Raw genomic sequence first — 20,569 nt, 5'->3', positions numbered from 1 at the left:
CACATTAATGCAAAACAATGGACAGGTTTAAGAGTCACACACTGACTTGCTTAAGAAGCAGTTACTCCAAGGATAAATAAAAGCTGTTCATGTATGTTATACCTATAGAAATCTACTGCAAGCAGCTGAAAAGCAAGAACTACATTAGCTCAATACAAACTCAGCATTAGGTGAATCACACAAGTTTAAGACAACATTTGACTAAAGTCAGTGGATTATTCCTCTATTAATGACTTGCATATCATTAGGTCAGAGGGGAATGGAAAACATTGCCTGGGGCTGGATGGAGCAAGCCTTCATACTTCAAAGAAGGGGTACACCAAACTGGTGATCAACAAGCAGAAGCATTTTCCAGACTGCTCTGTATATCTTTGAGGAAAGGTTATTAAAGAATTACATCATGAGCCACTAAAATATGAAGCTTCAATGGTAAATAAGGAAAAGCTAAGTAGTACTTACACTTGCAGTATAAATGTAATATAATAATAGAGCAGTTTTTACACAATTAATTCATATTTAGTAGCTCCCATTTATCTTCCATTACTCAAAACAAACCACAGGTAAGCAAGCATAATGCCTTAGGTAGGACACTAAGGTTGCCTAAGAATAAATTACAGCAGAAGTATACAACTTGCTCCATTAATGGATGCAGGTTCTGCCCTTGAAAACTACTCAGTCTAAATGAATGAGCAGATGAGAATTTTCAGAGAAAAATGTCAAAAAGTATCAGAAACATCAAACAACATCATCTTGAGTGCTACCTTTATTAAAATCCTCACCAAAAATTCCCAGCTTGTTTGAAGTGCAGTGGGTAGAAGAGATGTTCAAAAATTAAGGTCTGGATAGGGTTCAAGAATTTCTGATCTGAATATATTGAAACCATTTCCATTTTCAAGAAAAGTGTGCTCTGCTTCCTGCAGCAAGGCCCTCTGGTGTGTCAAGAGGCCCCTGCCCATGGTGCTCTGTGGTGTTCTAGCAGGTAGGTGGCTGAGGCAGAAAGCTCAGACCCAGGCAGTGTGAAAGGGTATCTGTACTTCTCATCCAGCCCCAACTGCCTTTTGCATCTATCAAGATGACTGTAGCTTAATTTCTTGATCTTGGAAATTTCCCCTTCTGGGAACAGTGGTAGAAAGTGAATCCACTGCTTTATTGCATAAGGAAACTGTCTGGGAACAGCCTTGGATTCTGAGATCACCTGGAACAATACTTAGTAGTTTGTATTTGTCCATCTGGTAAAGCATGTCTATTATAGGGAATATACGTAGAAAGAATATAACCCTGGACAAGGACCCAAGCAAGGAACATCCAGGCCTAATTACTGATTAGCTGCACACTCCTAGATGAAAAAAGGCTATCAGTAGCATCTCATTCTAGTGACATGCACTGCAGAGCTGAATGGCTTCAAATCAGGTGGGCAAGAAGAAGACCCAACTTGATCCAGCAGGGCTTGGCTGTTGTGTTATCCAGAAAACTGACTACACAGTAGCTTTAAAATCTAAAGTGTTTATCTGCATAAAACAAGCTGAGACAGACCAAGGTTCCTTAAATAATGGCTTCAGTAAATACAGTCAAGCAGTCCCCAGTACACTTATAATTGGCATCTGTCAGAAAATCTGAGTGCTTGTGGTTTCATTATCAGATCAGTCAAAGCATGACTGATAATGATGCAGCATCTTACATTATACTAACCATCAGCTGAAAAATGAACTGATCTCAGACAGACCAGATGGCATCTTCAGTGAGACCCAGTAAGCAGCATTAGATAAAGTCACCGTTTTGTTAAACAGTGAACTGCCGTCTGTCAGTGTTACGCTATGTTCTGAGGACAGTGGAAACTGAAGCACATTCTTGTCCTTTTTTTCATGGAGCCATTTAGGAGTATAAAGTTATCTGAGATGATATTGCAGTGCAAAGGAAACCCAATTGAGCAAGTAAGGACAGGCCATAGCACAGGCTCAGGAATGCCTTCTACTCCCACCTGCCTCTGATAAGTTGTCCAAAATGATAAAGACGTGAATGTTTTGTCTTCTGAGATAAGCCCACCCTGCTAACAGCAACTTGCTGGTCTTAGTAGGTTGACCAACACACCTGGTCCTGGTTGTACACACCATGCTGAATTCAGTAGCATCTTCTTTCTTGCTTTCCACTTGCTGTCTGAATCACAGGTAGTCCACCTGCTCAGATTGATAACTGGTGAAATGACTTTCTTCACTCTTGGCAGTAATAGTCTTCTCTGGATGTGAGAGATGACTGGAGATAGCTGGCTGTTTGATCTTTTCAGGCACATTCCTCTTAATTTCAGATCTAAGGTGAAGACAGTGCCCTCCCCTCCAAACTACGCAGGTAGTCCCTGTTGCCACAGATGGCAAGGACAGTGATGATGCAGGCTGGGCAGCATCTAAACCTACAGAGTTTAAATCCAAACTGAAGCAAACACAGGGCACTGGGATACACAAGTGTCTTAATGATGAAATCATGAGATTTCTGCCTAAAAGATTTTTGAGAGCAAGAATACAACAGGAAAAGCAGTCCAGGTACTTACTGGCCTCCATTTCACCATCATAAATGGTAAGAAGAAATGAAGGCAGAATCAAGACACGTACCTGCCCTACCCTCCTGCAGAAGCCTCCCTGCAGAGGTCACCAGTAACACACTAAAAAACCCAAACCCTAACAATAATTGTTGTGTGACAGGCAGAGATAAGAAAGTTAGGTCTTTGTGAGCCTTTTAAGAGAAGTACTACTGTAAAATCAGTCAAGACAAACTCAGAGAACCACTTTAACTACCAATTCATAAAACAAATTATGCAAAGAGGCAAATATACATCTACAAAGCTGATTTTTCATAAAGCAAACAAGTACAGGTTCTCTATAATCCATATCACTCAAGACCAATGACATGGGTTTCTGTACCAAGACAGTACATTAAAAAATACTTATTCCATTTTGACTGTTGCATTTTTGTTGTACAAAATATCTCATTTATACACAAACCCCTGATTTAGTTTGCAGGTTTTAGTTGCCATAGAAAAGACTGTCAACCTCACCAAGCCTGCATTTTAACTCCTTTTTGTTTTGTTTTGATGGAGAAAGAATATTCTACTGTCCTTGACTAAATGTGCAGAACTCAGTTTTCCATATTTGAAAGGAAACATTGTCAGGAGGGATATAATTTATGTCCTAGTGCCATGTGTTTCATATTTTCTGACAACTGTAGATTAAGCTTCATTCAAAGGTGATAATTAAAATTTTTATGAGCATATCTAATATTAAACAGCTACTGGCAGGCTATGGTGCCTTGACTGCTTAATGCACAGGGAAGAAAAGCAATAAAAATTAACTGTCAAAGCAGCAGCTTGATCTTTCCTGTCAGCTACCAAAACAGCACTCTCAGTCATGGGACTCTCTCCCATATAGAGGTTACTGAATTTGTTTAGTGCAACAGTTTCCAGTATATCATCTGGCCAAAATACATATCATCTTATAGCAACAAGAAAAGAATAGAAGGCTTCAAAATAAAGTGGTATTAAATTTATTACAAGTAAGTTGTTAATCTAAGGTGCTGCTCTGGGTAATAAATTGAACTGTTGAAAATCTAGGCAGAAGCATTAAGCTGTGTCTATTTTCAGCAAAACTAAGGGTTTTGACCAAGGGTACCACAGTCACTTCCAAGCAATTTGAGGAAGCACCCTGCTGAATGTATGTAATAGGATTTTTTTTCTATTTTTAGCCAGGTGTATTTCCTTATCTGGCTCAAGGAATGAAAATCTTTGGCACTACCGGGTCCTCTTTTTTTCAGTGGCAGTCAATACTCCTATCAACTCAAACCTGTCAGGGAAAACTGCAGCCTGCATTAAGCTATCTATTGGAGGAAACACTTTCTTCTTTTTGAAACAAGGTATAAAAGATGCAAACAGGGTCTCAATCCCAAGAGAAATTCAGCGTGCTTTACCTTGTTTAATTAAATCATTAAAAATGCACTCTGGAAATGTTAGTCACAAAGGAACCTACTGCTCAAACAAAACAAAAACAGTACATCTTAAACAGTTAATAGAAGCTGCACAGATTCTGCAGTCAGAATATTACATTAGTCATAGCAGGCTTAATGGAAATCTTTAAATTATGTATTGCACACAGAACAACGTAAGCAGTCACAACTTATGAAATGCCCGAATTAAGACGGCCCCTTCAAATTCAGTCATGCTGTACTCAGTAAAAATTCTTCATTACTTAGTATTGCTGCACAGAACTACTACCAAGCTCCTCAAACATATATGAAGTCACTTCATATGCCATTATTTAAAATTCTTCTTAAATGTTCCATGCTCCACTTTTTACATATAATTCAAACACAACAAAATAGAAAGATGATTGACAAATACATTGAAAAGACTGACAAACATCAATAGAAGGTAAGTCAAGGTGTACCACAACTTCAGAACTTGATGTTCACCAGTAACAGGATATAATAAAAAAAATACATGCAAAAAATTAAATCTGAGCTCCAAAAGAATGAAAAATTGAACAGTACCCACTGCATTTCTATAAAGGTGAAGGGACGAGTGAAAAAAGTAGAGATTTTTATATCTCCTTTATATGCCTAGGGAGTGAAAAGCTTTATAGTAAAAAGTTATAAAAAAGCTCTCATATTTGAATAAAATCTATCACATTCTAGGCTGCATTCTGAAGGAAAGGTCAGCTGAAAGATATCCCAGGGAAGAGATTAAGCCTTTGTTCAGGTTCATGGTGTATTTCACTGCAGAAGGTCTGTCACACTGCAGGTAAGATAGCTTGCACATATTTCCAAAAGGGCTAAGGGCAGTCCCGAGAGTGAAGACTGAATTCAGAAAGAAGCTCTAGATCTTCTCAGGTCCTGCCACATCTTTGAGGAGATTCCAGACATCAGGAATGAGGTATACAAGCTCTGACATTCAAAACAGACTACAAGGTCAGTGAGATGCATGAAGGTCCTGGAGAGCCCAATCAATTTGAGCATTTCAAGACAAAGTGTGGATACCAGGATGCAGCAACTAGGTGTTAGCTTGGATGTCTTGGCTTTGATACTATCAGCTGCCCTTGCCTAAATTCCATAGAAAAATCTATCTGGAGGGACGAATTAAGTCACAGAGGCTCCCTAGGTTCACTGGGAAGTGGCAATGCCAAATGGGCAAAGCACAGGACACATTCAAGAATGGTCTCAGCAACCTTTTAGCTCAGGAACTTTTTTCAGCAACTCAGTTTGTGCTTTTTCCAGGTTTACAGTAGTCAGGAAGAATCTTGTCAGCAATTTAAATCAAGGAGGGTGGTTTCAAGACATGCCAGGGTAAAGGAAGTAACTTCTGTATTGTAGTACACTTAGATGACAGAGGTTTTATTTCCCCAAGAAATCAGCAGCAGCAAGCTTGCATTATACAATTCTGGACGCTTCTTTACATTGGAAACAAAGGTGGAAAGCTACAAATGTATCTTATCCATAAAGCCAGAGGGCTTCCTGGGGACTTCAACCTAAAGCATAACATGGTAATTGCAAGCAATTTCTATTTCCTTCTGCAAACCAGCTTGTTGATTTGAAGGCATTAGAGCGTTGCTCATTCTGATGAAGTTGCCGATTCATAACCTGCTCGCCTGCTAACTCTGCTCTAGTTTTATTGCCACAGTCACAATGATTCAAACACTCTCATAAAACCTTGTGAACGTTAAAATCACTGTGTACAGAGTCCTAACATTCTGGTTAAGTGACCCCTGAAGATTTATATATCCATTTGCTTTTGCTTGCACGTTCCCATGATCTTAAAATACAAATCAGTTGAACAAATTCACAAGAAAAACTTCAGCACAGGTGGAATTCCCTTCCCTCAGCATTCCTGGCCTCCAAATGGGAATACAAGTGAGAAATGGGATACCATAATGGCTTGCTCAGCAGTAAAACAGAGCCTCTTCGCACATATCAAAGATCAGTGCTGTAAACTTTTATGGCAGTATTGTACATGGTCGCTAGTGTAAGAAAGAAAAAACAATACAGTATTGCTTTGGGGTACTGACCAACTAATACAAACATATTCAAAGATAGAATGTTAGTCTAATTTCTTGAAGAAGAAAACCAGAAAAAAAAGGTGAAGAGTTTATAAACACGTTTAGCTTTATATTATATTTAGTTTTGTAAATGTTATATGTATATAATATATAATAATAATAATATATATTATAGTTAATTTTGTAACAATGAATTCAGTGTAAAAAGTTGATATTTAGGCATGCATTGAAAATACTGTTAATAAGGAGATGACTAGATCCAGCAACATACATCTAATGACTCTTCCATCAGTAAAAAATTATTGAAAGTCTTTCCCTGAAACTGAGAATTATCTATCTTATTATCAGTTATAATGTCTATCACATTCATTCATTAAAAATGTGTTCTTAAGAAATATTTTCAGTCACATCCTGAATTCAATTATATCCCAAATAATATAATCTATAAGACAGAACTTGTGATAATCTTAATTTTGTGGTAGATTTAAACTAAGAAGAAATCCAAGGCCACTCAAAAATCTCTGAATGGTCTGAACAACGTAACATATCACAAAAACTGATATGCAAAGAAGAAAGCTATAAAAAATGTTAAATTCCAAGATTTGCTACAGATATTGAAAAGAAAACAAGACTCCCTGTATGAAGATATTCTTATAAGTTAACAGTGGTATTGCACAAAATTAGAAAAAGCAATTTTATGATGCATATTTCAAAAAAATTTCTGCTCTAAAATAATACCCTTGCAAGACCAAACAGAAATTCTGCTGAAGTGGCAAGTGATTATTTCCTACATTGTATTCACAGGATTATTTGAGGTTGCTTGAAAGGGCCAACACAACAAACAAAATCATGACAAAAGACACAAGAAATAAAGACAGCCATCATGATTAAATGAAAAAGTAATCCAACCAGCATAGTTTTTCAAGTGAATGGGTAAACTTAGAGACACAAGACCATAACTGGATATCAAATAACACTACACAAAGTGAGAACAGTGAGTCATTTTCGTAAAGAGAGGTCTCCTCAGAATGTCTTATCTCATATTGTTGCCTGATAATTTATTTTTATTTTTCTGCTTGCTTGCAATGACTTGGAAGTAGCTTTCATTTGGAATCCTTTTGTATTTCATTTTAGATTATAACCAGTTTGCATTGGCCATCCAGAAGAAAATTCAAGTTGCTAACTTCCCACATTTTTAAAACACTAAGCTTGAATACAAAGCAGAAGTAGCATTTTAAGCAGAGAGAAGATTGGTTTTGGCATCCAGCAGCTGTTGCTATTGTGATTAAAATGAATTATACTTGAAGCACATTAAACCCCTCCCACAATAAATTCCTAACTAGGAAGCTAAAGCTATGACTCATAATTGTATTTAGATTAAAAAAAAAAGTAGTTTTCTGTCTCTACAGTGGTGATTAAATTCTCCAATAAAATGACTCACCATGGTTCCAAATGGTATAGCTCTTGAAGCATGATAATAGATGGCAATGAAGTTAATGAAGAAGGCAGTTCCACACACCATTGCTGGAATGAGGAAGGCTCCGATGAACATCTGCTTTATCCATCGCCTTCCTGTAAGAAGGGACATTCCAACGAGACCGGTGAGACACAGCACATTTTGTTTAAAAACGTATTAGCAAGCTCTCCAGGATTTAGATGTTAGACTACTTCTCCCACAAAAAGGTGAAAGAAATAAATATCAACATACTACATCAATACAAGAGCCAAGAGTGAACTAACAGTGTCATTTGACTCCCGGTCACTCACAAGATGCAGCACATTAATCAATTAGCAGGCCAGGTGAACAGATAGGAAGAGCGATACAGCGTGAGAACATTGCAGCTGAAGGACAGCATATGCTGACTAAGCTGGTCAAAGGAGCTGGGGTATGAAACCTAAGTGTGTATGTAGGCTGCAGATTAGTAGAGACAGAGACAGCAGAACTGGCCCTGTGCAGAGCCTGCTCACACTCCGAGAGCACAGGAGAGCTCAGCGCTGCTCCCAGGACAACTCAGCGCTACAGCTGCTTCCTGGCAGCACCTGCTCCATGTTGTCTTGACCCAAATAAACTGCTTCCACACATTCAGGATGCATTAAGGAACTGGCTATCCCTGGTATACAGCAAACTGCCACAGCATTTAGCACACAGCAGAATTGAACTCTTGACATCTTCAACAGCAGAAAAGGTAGAAAGAAAGTGATTTTGAAACCCCAAGAATCAAGGGAACAGTGACACTTGTTAGCAGTTATTACTAAGTTTAGAGCTCCCTAAGGAGCTCAAAGAAACCCTCTTGGGCAATGCCTTAAAAATTTGCACTGTCTTTTTATGCTCTTAAATACTGTCTATAATTAAATTTAATACACCATAATATTAATATGCAGTAAACAAAAACAATCAAAATATAGCTTTTTTTTTTCAAGACCATCATATGTATTTTCACCATGAGCCAACATAATCACCACTTCACGGCTTGATACATGTTTGATCTGTAAAAAAAAATACAGGCAAATCTGGCTCAACAATACAGTATGGTATATTTCAGACCAGCAACCCTAATCTACCTAGATCTGGTTTTGTACAAATTGCTAGGTTTATAAACAAGCCACATGAAAAGAAGCATCTAGCCTCCAAACTCAAGAGTACAGTCAAGACTGAATACTGACAAGTATTATCATGCTAAAAAGATATAAATTTTCTTTTGCGAACTTCCCAGAATTATTTAAAGTACTCTAGAAGATAATAGATATTGATTACTCTTTTATTGCAGCATAGGGAATGGATAAAGCTAGTGGACTGCAAGGATCTAACTGGTCATAACTCAGAGGCACAGTGGGGAGCATTTGAAGACAGCCTGCCCATATCTGCTATGTCAATTTTATTTGGCTTCTGCTCTCTACTGATGCTCATTTTGATTTGCAAAGTATAAAGTCAAGTACATAGCGGAAAGCAGAATAAACTTCTTTAAAAGACGACATAAACAGTTTTCCCCATCCCCAATTAATGGTAATAATAGTAAATAATCTATACTCATCCTTTTCATGTTAGCCTTACATAACCCCCTAGTAACTACAGACTGTGTAGGAGTCATCTGGAGAAGATGACATGAGCTGTTTAACAGTGTGTAACAGAAAAGGGAGAGGTTATTAAACTCTGGATGCCATGAGCCAAACAATTATATACAAGAGTATAACAAGCAATTCATAAGTCACAACTGTTAACAGTTTTTCAGCTCTTTTTACTTTTAAATTAACCTAAGATTTCAGTTACCTCTTTAGAAAGTGCAGCCAATACTGAATAGATAATATGAAAGTTAAATATACTCAAAATGTTTTTGTTTATTCAGAATTTAATGGATTCCATCTGAATGACCCAACTCCATGAGGACACTTCTATATTGGTGCAAATCAGAAAATAATAACTTCTCCATTTAACCATACAATGAAAATGCTGAAACATGAAAACAATTTACCTCCTTGTCTAGCATAAAGGCTTCCTCCAAAATATCCATTCACTGGCGATGTCGCAGCATAAACAAATATAGCTGTGCTAAGCATTGATCCTCTCCTACGAGAAGGGATTTTTTTGGTAAATGGCATATAAAACCAAACATGATTAGAGCAAAAAAAAATACTGCAAGGCATGTATTTTTAGCAGAAGCAGTTATTTAATATTTTTATGTAATATAAAAATTTAACAGTGCTTAAATTGGGAAATCTGCATAAGAATGAGAACTGTTTGTATCCAAAGCTTTTGTCCAACCCTAATTCAATGTGGGAAAAAGAGTTTTGACATACTACATTCTTTTCTAACATGCATTTATTTTCACTGGAGTACAAACATTTCCCCTCTGATAAAAATATTCTGACATTTGGACGTGTGTACTTTGTGTATAAATAACTATTTACATGACAAACATTAAGCCTAAGATTCAACTGCAAATAAAATGTGAAAAGGCCAGTTTAAAAAAAATATACTAAGATTGTGAATAATGTTTCTGCCATCCCTCAGAAATTAACTTTTAAGACAGAAAGTGTTCATCTTGCAGAAAATTAGATTTAGAAACTATAAATACTATAATGAAGTCACACATCAGCATTGAGTACTGCAATCAGAAGAACTTAGTAATTTTTAAATTATCACCTCATTAAATGTTGGAGTACTCATTTTGGCATAATTTTTCTGAAATTTTACAGGCAAAGGTAATAATTTTAAATCACAAAAGCCATTTCCAAATACATTTTTTAAATTCATGTCTAAGAATAGCAAGATATAAATGTTATTCATTAAAATAGAGTTGTTTCCCCACATTCCTCTGCTATTCTTCAACAGCAAATAGCAGTAGGTTTTCAGACAGCTTGCTGTACTTTCTTCCAAGTAGTTGTTCTGAGAGATTCTAGTCTACTGCCATTTTGGTTTTTGAGGCACCACTACTGGATGCTTGCTGTACTCAAAGAAGAAATCTTTAGCACTTAGGCTTCCATGACTGCATGACCAAAGCAAATGTACCTGATGGTCACACACACTGAAGACTGCTTTACTAACATTTGTTTCTTAAAATCTTCTCCTAACTTAACACAATTTAGAAACACACGCAAAACTCCAAAGACCAGGTACAGTCTGAAGTGGCACATGTAAAACCAGGCTACCAGTAAAAAGACCAGAGTTGTTAATCTAAAATTATCTCAAAATTTCTTATTTCGGAGCTTACTCACATTTCAAATACTCTAATGGAAATGCTTCTCGAAACACAAACCAGTATTAATAAATTAATAACTGACATGACCAAATTTCACTGTGAGACTTTCAGCTGGCATCAGCTGTATGATGACTAGGAGCTTAACAGATCTGAAGAACAGTGACAGGCAATCATTCTTGAAATTCTGGTTTACAGCCTTCTTAACTCATATTGCTATTTTCCTAAATATATAAATTGTCTGCACTAGATTTGGTCAAATTGTTCCATTACATTTGACCAGAATTAAATTCACTTTGAAAGTGATAGAAAGGCCTATCACAATAAAAGACTAAGTGCACATATCTTTTTTAAAATTACTCTTCTGACACATTCCACAATTGCCATTACTAACTTACAGCTTCCCTACAGGGCACAAACATTCTGAAATGGTTTAATTTCCTCTGAAGGGCTGACATGCTGCACAATTAGAAGTGTGTATGTACACCTATACAGAAATATAACCATGGGGCACAAGGAGGGGAATAACACCATATGAAAAATGGAAATATGCCAAGATGCTGGTAACTACAGAGTGGCTTTTTAAACACACCATTAAAAGGCAGCTAAATTCAAAAACAAGAGTTCTCTCTAGTGGCACATTAGAAGTATTACAACTTGTTAAAATCAATAGTTACAGGTGAAATTCAAGAAGAACAGAGATTTGAAAGTTTAGTCATTGCTTAAAACAAAGCACTTGTAAAAAAATAACCAACCAGAAAAAAAAAACCCAAGCAAACCAAAACACAAACGAGTAACCCAAAAATCTCTAACAGATAAAAGGCAAAGAAGAAAACAGGTGAATTACAAGTAGTGTGTTAAATTTAAACTTGAGTACTATTTGTTTGTTTTAAATGAATTCTCTCCAGTCAGGACCACAGCCCACCTATTGCTGGAGGTTTTACATCAACACAGGCCAAGCACTGTGTTCAAAACAGCTTCAGAAATTACATCTCCATTCCTGGGAAGACTTGTGGATAAGATTGACTTAATGCATTGTCAGTAGCAAACAGGACTATTCACAACAGAATGCACTCCCAGGACATGGTAGAGAATATAGGGTAAGAAATATAGTCATATCTGGTCAGTCTGGATGAAACCAGGGATGAAATATGTACCTTTTAACATTTATTTCCCATATCATCTACATCTGACTCTGCAGAACAACAAACTAGTTTCATAATAAATCAAGCATTAAAAGAGAAAATCAAAGGAGACCAACTCATGTGATAACAGTAGGACAAAGTTTCATTACAAATTAAAAGATCACTTCTTAATATCACATCTGATCTACAGAGAATGACTAAAGACTCTCAAACACTTTTTTCAGGCCAGTTAGAACTGAATTTCTGTAATTATTTTGTTCATTTAAACATTTATATATGGAAGACATGACACAATTATACTTACTCTGTGTATAAATCTTCTATCATTGCAACAACAATGACTATAAGAGACACAGCAAAAATTTGACAGCCAGAACCAATAAGCGATGAAAATATTAGAGGATGACTGGATGGTCTAAACACATCTCCATGGACCTGCTTCCACCCATACTCATCACCTAGATCTCTGTCCTGGGAACAACAACAACAAATTTTAAGTCTAGTCATGACAATTAATGACAAACACACGAGCTAGATATAAACAAAAGGTCTGATTTATTAAAGCAACTTCAAGTGCGAGTGTGTCTTCTCTTCTGAATGCATCAAACCCAGGGAGAAAAGTTTACTTTTCAGATGCTTATGGAAGACAACAAAAAATGACTACTGGAATGTATGATGCAGTAAAATGTATCAGAATCCCTCCCTGTCCCTAAATCCTCTGAAGTATTTAGGAGCATATGCAGGCTTACACTACCAAGTCAGAATGGACTTCATTTAACCTAAGGCTGGATATGAACATTAATACAGTGACTACGGAAGAATTTTGGGTTGCACTCTAGGAGCATGTTATAAAGAAAACCAGCAACACTTTCAAGACACACAAAAGGCAGTTTTCTGTCCAACTGAGGAAAGCCATTCCGAGCTCCTAACACAATGAATGTATGACAAGAAAACAACAAGCCTTAAAAAAAAAAGTTTTTAAAGCATGAACACAGATCTTACCATATCATCCATTTCTTCCTCCTTGCTGTATCTTGCATAATCTTTTCGCAAAGTTCTCATTAATATCATAGACACTAAGCCAACCAGAAAGATCACCATCATAAAAGAATTGAAAATTGAAAACCAGTGAATCTACAAAAAGAAAACACACCCTTAAGGTTTAGAACTGTAAATGTGTTTCAAATTGTTCCAATAAGGATAAATCATCGCCTAGCAGGACAGCTTGTCAGCACCAGCTAAGTAACAATAAACCATAATGTAAGTAAGACTACATTTTCAGAAAGTCCCTCAAAAACTGGCCTGTGAAGCACCATACATGAAGCTTTTCAGGAGCCAGCTTTGCCCATGACAAAGTTATCACAGCTTAGCTAAGCAGCAGCCTAAGTTTGAACAACTGGCTGTGCATGCTCCCTTGGTAAACACAAGGCAACACGATGTACTGCTGCCTTCCTAGAGAAGAAGTTTAAGTAGCAAAAGAGATGCTCACAGCCAAAAAGTCAAAGGAACTATTGCTTTGCACAGGATCAAAATGTGCAGCAGCACTATTTTTCCTCTGACAAGCATAACTCTGGTTTTCACTGGGCTCCAAACAGAATGCAAAATCTCTAATTTCAGAAAGTTGCACAGCTCACTATATTACTCTTAAGGAGATTACAACCCTAGATTTAAACCATCACAGCTGATACCACCAACTGCTTTAGGCTAATGCCTTTTGCTTTGCATTTACTTCAGAAAGAAACATACCTATGGCCAGCTGCAGTTATTCAGCTTACACGGTTGCACAGTTTCCCTGAAGCTTCATTGCTTCTCATCATGTGAATATATCTTCTTGAACTGCCTTGTATTTTCTGCAAGCCTGAAGCTTGCCTGCATACTTACCGAAGCACTCTGAAAGATTGGAGCCATCCTATTTTAGCAACAACACTATCACTTAAAAACTAGACCTAGATCCCCCTGTTTCATTGCCCCAGAACACCTGGGACATCCGAAAAACCAAAGATGTCATCCAAAAAATCCATGACATCATCTGAACTAAAGCAATAATTTCAAAGGGTTATTTTGTAAGGTTTCTTAGAACAATACATACTCTGTGCTGAAAGAAAGATGGGTCAAGATACTTGTCAAATCGGTCTTCGAACTTCACATCTGATTTCTTCCATTTCACCTAGAGAGAGAAAAAGCTCATTATAGTATGTTCATTTTAAAAGCTCATTATAGTATGTTCAACTATACTCACATGCTGAAACCCAGAAGGCATATTAAAAACCACCCACTTCAGATGTTTTTTTCAACATGAATACAGGTTTTGGCAAAACCAACGGAATGATGTTCTTAAAGACTGGCATCTACAGGTCATACATAAAATGAACATCAGCCACCTTGCCTCATGGATCTATTCTCATACATGCTTATGTGCAAAAACAAGGAAGAATCAGTCTTGCACTGCCTCAGTTCTCACTGTGTCTGTGAGGCTAACCAAAGATGCAAACTTGTTGTCAAATACAACAAAGCTTTTCCATGATTATAGAAGGAGCTCATAAAGATACTCATACTGAAGGCACAAAACCCCAAATCCATCAAATGTTCTTATTTTTCAGTTTTGTAAAATGAATAGTTCAAAGATGATGTTTTTTCCCCACAGGAGATACTTGTAAAACCTTTCAAAAATCCTCCCAAATTTCCTCAAGATTTCAGAACAAAGGTTAAAGAAAGAAAGCATGTTTAAATATGTTCAAGAATGACATGCCAGAAAGTACTTGATTTTTTTTCCAGTTTGGTTTTCTTTTTTTGCTGGCAGCAAATTGCCTTTTCTCAACATTTCCATGTGCTGCATTTTATGAAGCAAGGCTTGTGGAGAACCTCGCCAGTGTTCATTGAGCAATAACAACATCGTGTGCTTCTGCTCCCCCAAATGCAGCTGAGATCTGTTTGGGTACCATGAACTGAGACTGGCATTCAGTGAAATCACCTGTACCTAAATTCTCTGAGTACAGTGCCCAAGGAAAAAGATGCAGTCTAGCAGAAGTGTGGGAAATGAGACGATATAAGAAAAGATTTAAAACAGATGCCAATACGAAAAAAAGGGCATGAACTGAGATACAAGCCCGCTGGAAAGGAACTGGATAAAAGAGATCAAGCTGGACCCTAACAGACAGACATCAAAATTTTAAAGGCTTACAAAACTAAAAGCTGCAGCCCAAAACCTGTAAGACCACAGGATTCTGCAATCTAGATACTTCAACTGCCAATAAATAACTCTAACCAGCTGGAAAAGTATGTGTTTATGGACATACTATCACAGGGTAACAGGATATTACTGCTATCATTTACTCCACAAGCTGCATAGAGGACTCCTTTGAATTTGGAAAATTTAATTGTGTTAATGAAATATATGGTGCTAATATGGTAGCACAAAGTATTTTTGAGAATTTTTGCAAGATTTATGAAATGGCATTAAAAAATTAAAATTAAAACAAGCCTATCCTAAAATTTTTTTCAAAAGCATGCCAAAATTTAAAAATATCAGGATTTTCAGTGATATTGAAACAAATGCAGCCCCCTTGTGCCTATCTTTTTAAAACACATGAGAAGGAACTATCCTTTCCAACACATGTTCTCTTACTGAGTATAGAAGAAAGCATATAACTGTAGATTAAATATCCCAATTGCTCGCCACCGTCCTGAGACAGACTAAAAACCCAAAGACTTGAGTAGTACTCACTTTGAGGTTTGATATTAATGTTCTTCAGTTCAAATTACAAACTTATTCAAGATTAGTAGCTCAAAACATTAATAGCTTTCAACATTTTATTAAGCAGATACATTTCTCATTAGAGCATCTGTCACTATGAAGTAGTGCTTAGAACAAATCCACCAGAGACAATCTGTGAATTAAACAGCACACACAGGCCAGCCCAGCAATTGCCCAGTGGTGCCAACAGAACTGGATAGGTAAGTCTTGAGCTTTGTACACTAAAAAGTATTTTAAGAGAACATCTAATGTTATTTTCATTACTGGTAGCTCCCCAGTGCTGTCCAACTTAAAATTCAGAGCAAATGGACTTCACAATGCTGGTGGAATTTGAAATAGCAAATTTCAGAATTTCTACTATTGATTTTGCAGTAGAAAAAGGGAGATTAGTGTAAATGTAATTCTAAAAAGCACATACAAAACCTAATTATCTGCACTTCAAACTATAAAACTTACTCAGCACAAGACCAATGTAATAGCAGCAAGAATATCCTCTGAAATAAAATCTTATGCTGACATCTCCTGCTAACACATTGTAGAAAAGCAATGCATTAAGAACTAGTTTCAGTATACAAACGTGGTGAACATGACAAGTGAATCTTTACAGATTTAAGTAAACAAGGAGGAAAACTGAAAAATTGTTATCTTGATCAGCAAATGTTGTTTATTCATTACCTTTTATGACAGCAATTCAATATAATAGCAGAGAGCTTCAGAAAAAACCTTATAACCTCATTAATAAGGTTATATAAATAAGAAATTTCTACTGGAATTGCAAAAAGAAAATAAGCTTTGATAGTAATGGCTTGCAAAGCATAAAGGCTTACAGTGGGGTTTTGCCCTAGCTCAGAATCCAGTTCAACCCTATGACGCAAATGTCAGAGGTCCAAACATGAAGAAAATGTGTATCTATTTGAGGGTCCTCTATACTTCTAGTATCCATACCTTTTGGGACATCTTCCTTTCCCATCAAAACACTTTTCTGCAGATAATAGAAGCTTCAGCGTGTTTGGAGTGTTTCAAAAATCATCATTTTACATTTGTTATTAATAAATCTACCAAGGTTTTTCAGCAATTAAACAAAATATTTGAAGAAGTGAAGATGCATCTTCCTCTAATATAGCCCAATGTAGCAGTACACATTTTAAGTATAGAGGTACCTATTTCTGAGCTATTTCACCATGTAGAATTTCTTATTACAGGTGCATCACCAAATTACTTACTGAATATGACATCTGGATTTTTGTGTTTGGTACCAATTTCACCTTTCCTTCACTGGTCAGATTGACATCTACAATCCTATTTCCATTGTAACCAATTTCAAGTTTTTTGTAAGTCCAAAGGTAATAATCTTCTCCATTTTCATCTGCTTCTCCAACAATCCCTGTATAGGAAACAAGTGTAAGCATCTATTACAGGTATATTTTCAGATACTGTGTATTTATTTTTTTTAAATATGCATTATGAAAGTTTTGCCAGCTAAAAAAAGCAACATAACTAAAGAAAACGCAGAAGACATTATGCTCTTCTTTTCCACTCTAATACCTGGATTACCGTCAATCCACAGGTCTCTCCAAGAATTTTGTAACGGCATTAAACGAAAAAGCATGCAGCTACAAACACTGCAGAAGATGCAACAACAGTTCCTCTACCTTTATTTGCAATTCTTACCAGATAAACAACTAGCTAAATACAGATCCAATATCCCTGAAGATAACTTAGCCAAGACCTCTATAATTTCCAATCTCCCATCTACCTCTTAACTTTTTTTTCTTCCTCTTAAAAATTTTACTTTCACTCTGTAATCCTCTTTAGCTGACTCCCCAACACATGCTTTTTGCTCTCATTTGCACACAAGTTTCCACTGCTTGCCAAGAATGTATACTTGCAAGAAATTCTTTCCTGTGAGGGTGGTGAGGCACTGGAACAAATCACCCAGAGAAATTGTGGATGCCCAATCCCTGGAAGTGTTCAAGGTCAGGTTGGATAGAGCTCTGAGCAACCTGATCTAATGAAAGGTGTCCCTGCCTATGGCAGGGGGGTTGAAACCATCTTTATGGTCCTATCCAACTCAAACCATTCTATGGTTAAGTTCTTCATTTTCAGTAAGCTAATGCAAAATGTCTCATCTACTACAGAAAAATTCCAGAGACTGTACCATGCTGGAGAGAAAAAAAAAGACTAGCAGTCACCAAGTTCACAGGCTACAAAGTGTCACCTTTGATATCAAGACCATCATACCAAAGATCACACGCAAGATGTACAAAATGGAAACTCACATTAAAAGCAGCACTCAAGATATACAAAGGTGGAGGGAACGGGAGAACAGGTAGGTGAAGGATATGGAACAGGCTATTACAAAACAGCAGGTATATGAAGGAATGGCACTTGTGCATCACCTCTGTTTTTTAATTTGCAAGGTGGTGTTTTTCTGTCATGTTTTTTACTCATGCTCATCTGTCAGGATTGCCTTGTATATGCCATCCACACGGCACAAGTGCCAGTTTGTGCCTATGCCATACAGCCTAGCACCTGGCATACCATCTGGGCCCATGGTATTATCCAAAACCATGGCAATACAGACCTCTAAATTACCTAAAAGGACATTCTGATCGATCACCCCCTGAAGGAGTGAACTAACACAGTGCTTCATATACTTAGGGAATGTCCCAAAACAGTCAAGCCTTGTCTCTCCACTGTGGGACAGCAATTCAGGAAAAAACATAAAACGGAATCATTTTATCTGAATGCACTTAGCAAAAGATATTTTTCTTTAGTATCTCTATCTGCCACCACTTTATGTGCCACTAGGCAAGTCTATCCAACACACTCAAAAACAGCAGCAAAATGGCACAGCCACATGTACAGTATCACTCATGCCACATTCATAGCAGAAATATTTACAATAAAAACTGTGCAACGAGCAGCAAGTCTCAGTGCCACAATTATTGCAGATAAGCCATACTCACAGTTTTCTAAAATGTACTTGGAACACAAAGATCCAAAAGAGTCATTCAGACTTGCAGATAAACACTTCTGATCAGTTCAGGTGCATCCACTCCTTTCTCAACCCCCCATCAAGAACTGAATAATTTTTCTGAATAAAAAACTGGCTAATATTGGTTGACCAATCTGCTAGTTCTACCTAACCCTCACAGACAGACCAAAATTGTCAGCACTGCTTGCTTTCACACCTGATGTCAGATTACATCCTTGCATAATATTACCAATACCTACGATGCTGCAGTCAATCTATTACATGTCACAGCTTGAGGTCCTCCTTCCCAACAACTACCAAAACCAGCCTCTTAATATCTTACAAAGATGATACCTAGATTCTACGTGTTTGTTAGCTGATTTCTTGGGCATACAAAGCACACTACTGAAAAACATTTAAAAACACTGGAATCACAGGAAAACAGATTTTTTTAGCTGAGAGCATAAAATTTAGTCAATGTATAGAAGATTTAGTAAGTAGGTTTGTTCTTTGGCATTTGAGGTGATAAAACATGACCAGAAAAATCAGTCCTAAAAAAGAAAGCCATACAGGATTCCAAAGAGTTTAGCTTAGCATCCATCATCCTTCCGCAATGCAAAGCCTACATGCCTGCCACCAGCCTAGAAAAATCATTCACTGATCTTTTGCTGAAAGGCCAAAAACCTAAAAAATATTGCAGCAACAACTGTCACTCATGCATGCTTTTAAAAAGCCTACCAGCAATTACACAAGTAGTTCAGTAAAGGCCACATACAGCAATTCAGTTCTACTCCAAGCCCTGCCACAGACCTGCTATACAAAATAAGTGAATCAGCTGAAATGAATAAAATCAATATAAAAGTACTTCTCCTGTCAAGCAAAAATATTCACATTAAAACACAAAACAACAACAAAAAACCCAACAACAAAACCAAACCAACAAATAAAAACCAAACAACCAAACAAAAAAGAATCTTCCTGACTACCAGATAAATAATAAATAAATAAAGCTATAAAATGCTAATGTTTCTGTCTGGGGCTCATGTTCATTTGTTCATTAGACAGACACCTTCTAGAGCAAATTAAAATTATAAGAGCTAAAAAAAAAAGTCCCCTTTGTCAGAATGAATGAACAATGGGTAGCATTATTCATACCACCTATCAAAGGACTTTTCTTACACAACTTGAACCGTATTTTTGTAGGTGTTGCAGGATTTTGTTTATTTTGGGCAGGTTTACCTCTTTCATTGATCACAGGCAACAAAGACCTTACCTTAACAAAACATTTTTCGTTTCCTTTCAGTTTATACCTACAACTGGGAGATTAGGGCTTAGGGAGTTTGACTGCTATCAATGCAAAGTGCAATCTGCAGAGGACTCTTTACTAGGAATATGATTACAAGTTACAAAGGAGTAAAAAACACAGAGACCTTAGGAGACAATGGCATTAGGATACACACATTTTTATTCAAGACACAAGCACTTCTAAGCCCAGATTAATAATACTCAGCACAAGTAATTTTAAGAATTGTAAAAAAACAAGTAAAATAAACCTCCTTCATGTAAACACAAACTACACATGCAAAACCGTTAAAAGCCACTAAAATACCATGAAAGTAAACCAAATAGTTCTTGTGTCAGCAGTAAAGTAGCAGCAATTTAAAGTTTAAACTCTGAAATAGTTTTATGAAAGTTGCTATTCATGAACACAATAACATGGACCTTACATGTAGCTTATCTAATTAACACTCAAACATTTTAAAGAATTTAACCCTAAGAACTTGCTACTATTAAATAAGTGTTCAAGAAACAAAACAGCTTTTCACTGTTTTTGTAATTCACTAGTATAAGCCATCCTACTGGTCTTTCAGTGCAAAAATCCCTCAATTTATTTCAAAGAATCATAGAATATGCTGAGTTGGAAGGGACTCATGAGGATCAGAGTCCAACTCCTGGCCCTGCAGAGT

General features: G+C 36.8%; 1 protein-coding gene across 3 annotated transcripts in view; it reads right to left on the bottom strand.

Moving 5' to 3' along the window:
* The window catches only part of TM9SF3 (transmembrane 9 superfamily member 3), a 44,773-nt gene that overhangs the window by 10,112 nt on the left and 14,092 nt on the right, over nt 1–20,569 (bottom strand). For all 3 annotated transcript variants that reach the window (XM_027700055.1, XM_027700056.1, XM_027700057.1), the window contains exons 4-9: nt 16,849–17,009; nt 13,961–14,038; nt 12,874–13,005; nt 12,176–12,342; nt 9,503–9,597; nt 7,474–7,604 (exon numbers count right to left, since the gene is read on the bottom strand). In XM_027700055.1, coding sequence (XP_027555856.1) covers nt 7,474–7,604; nt 9,503–9,597; nt 12,176–12,342; nt 12,874–13,005; nt 13,961–14,038; nt 16,849–17,009 — 764 coding nt within the window. The remainder of the gene's footprint in view (nt 1–7,473; nt 7,605–9,502; nt 9,598–12,175; nt 12,343–12,873; nt 13,006–13,960; nt 14,039–16,848; nt 17,010–20,569) is intronic.

This window comes from Neopelma chrysocephalum, unplaced genomic scaffold, assembly GCF_003984885.1.
Source record: "Neopelma chrysocephalum unplaced genomic scaffold, ASM398488v2 Primary Assembly neopelma1_143, whole genome shotgun sequence".
Lineage (NCBI taxonomy): Eukaryota > Metazoa > Chordata > Aves > Passeriformes > Pipridae > Neopelma > Neopelma chrysocephalum.
Note: the sequence above shows the minus strand (reverse complement) of the source record. Positions and strands in the feature narration are given on the sequence as shown.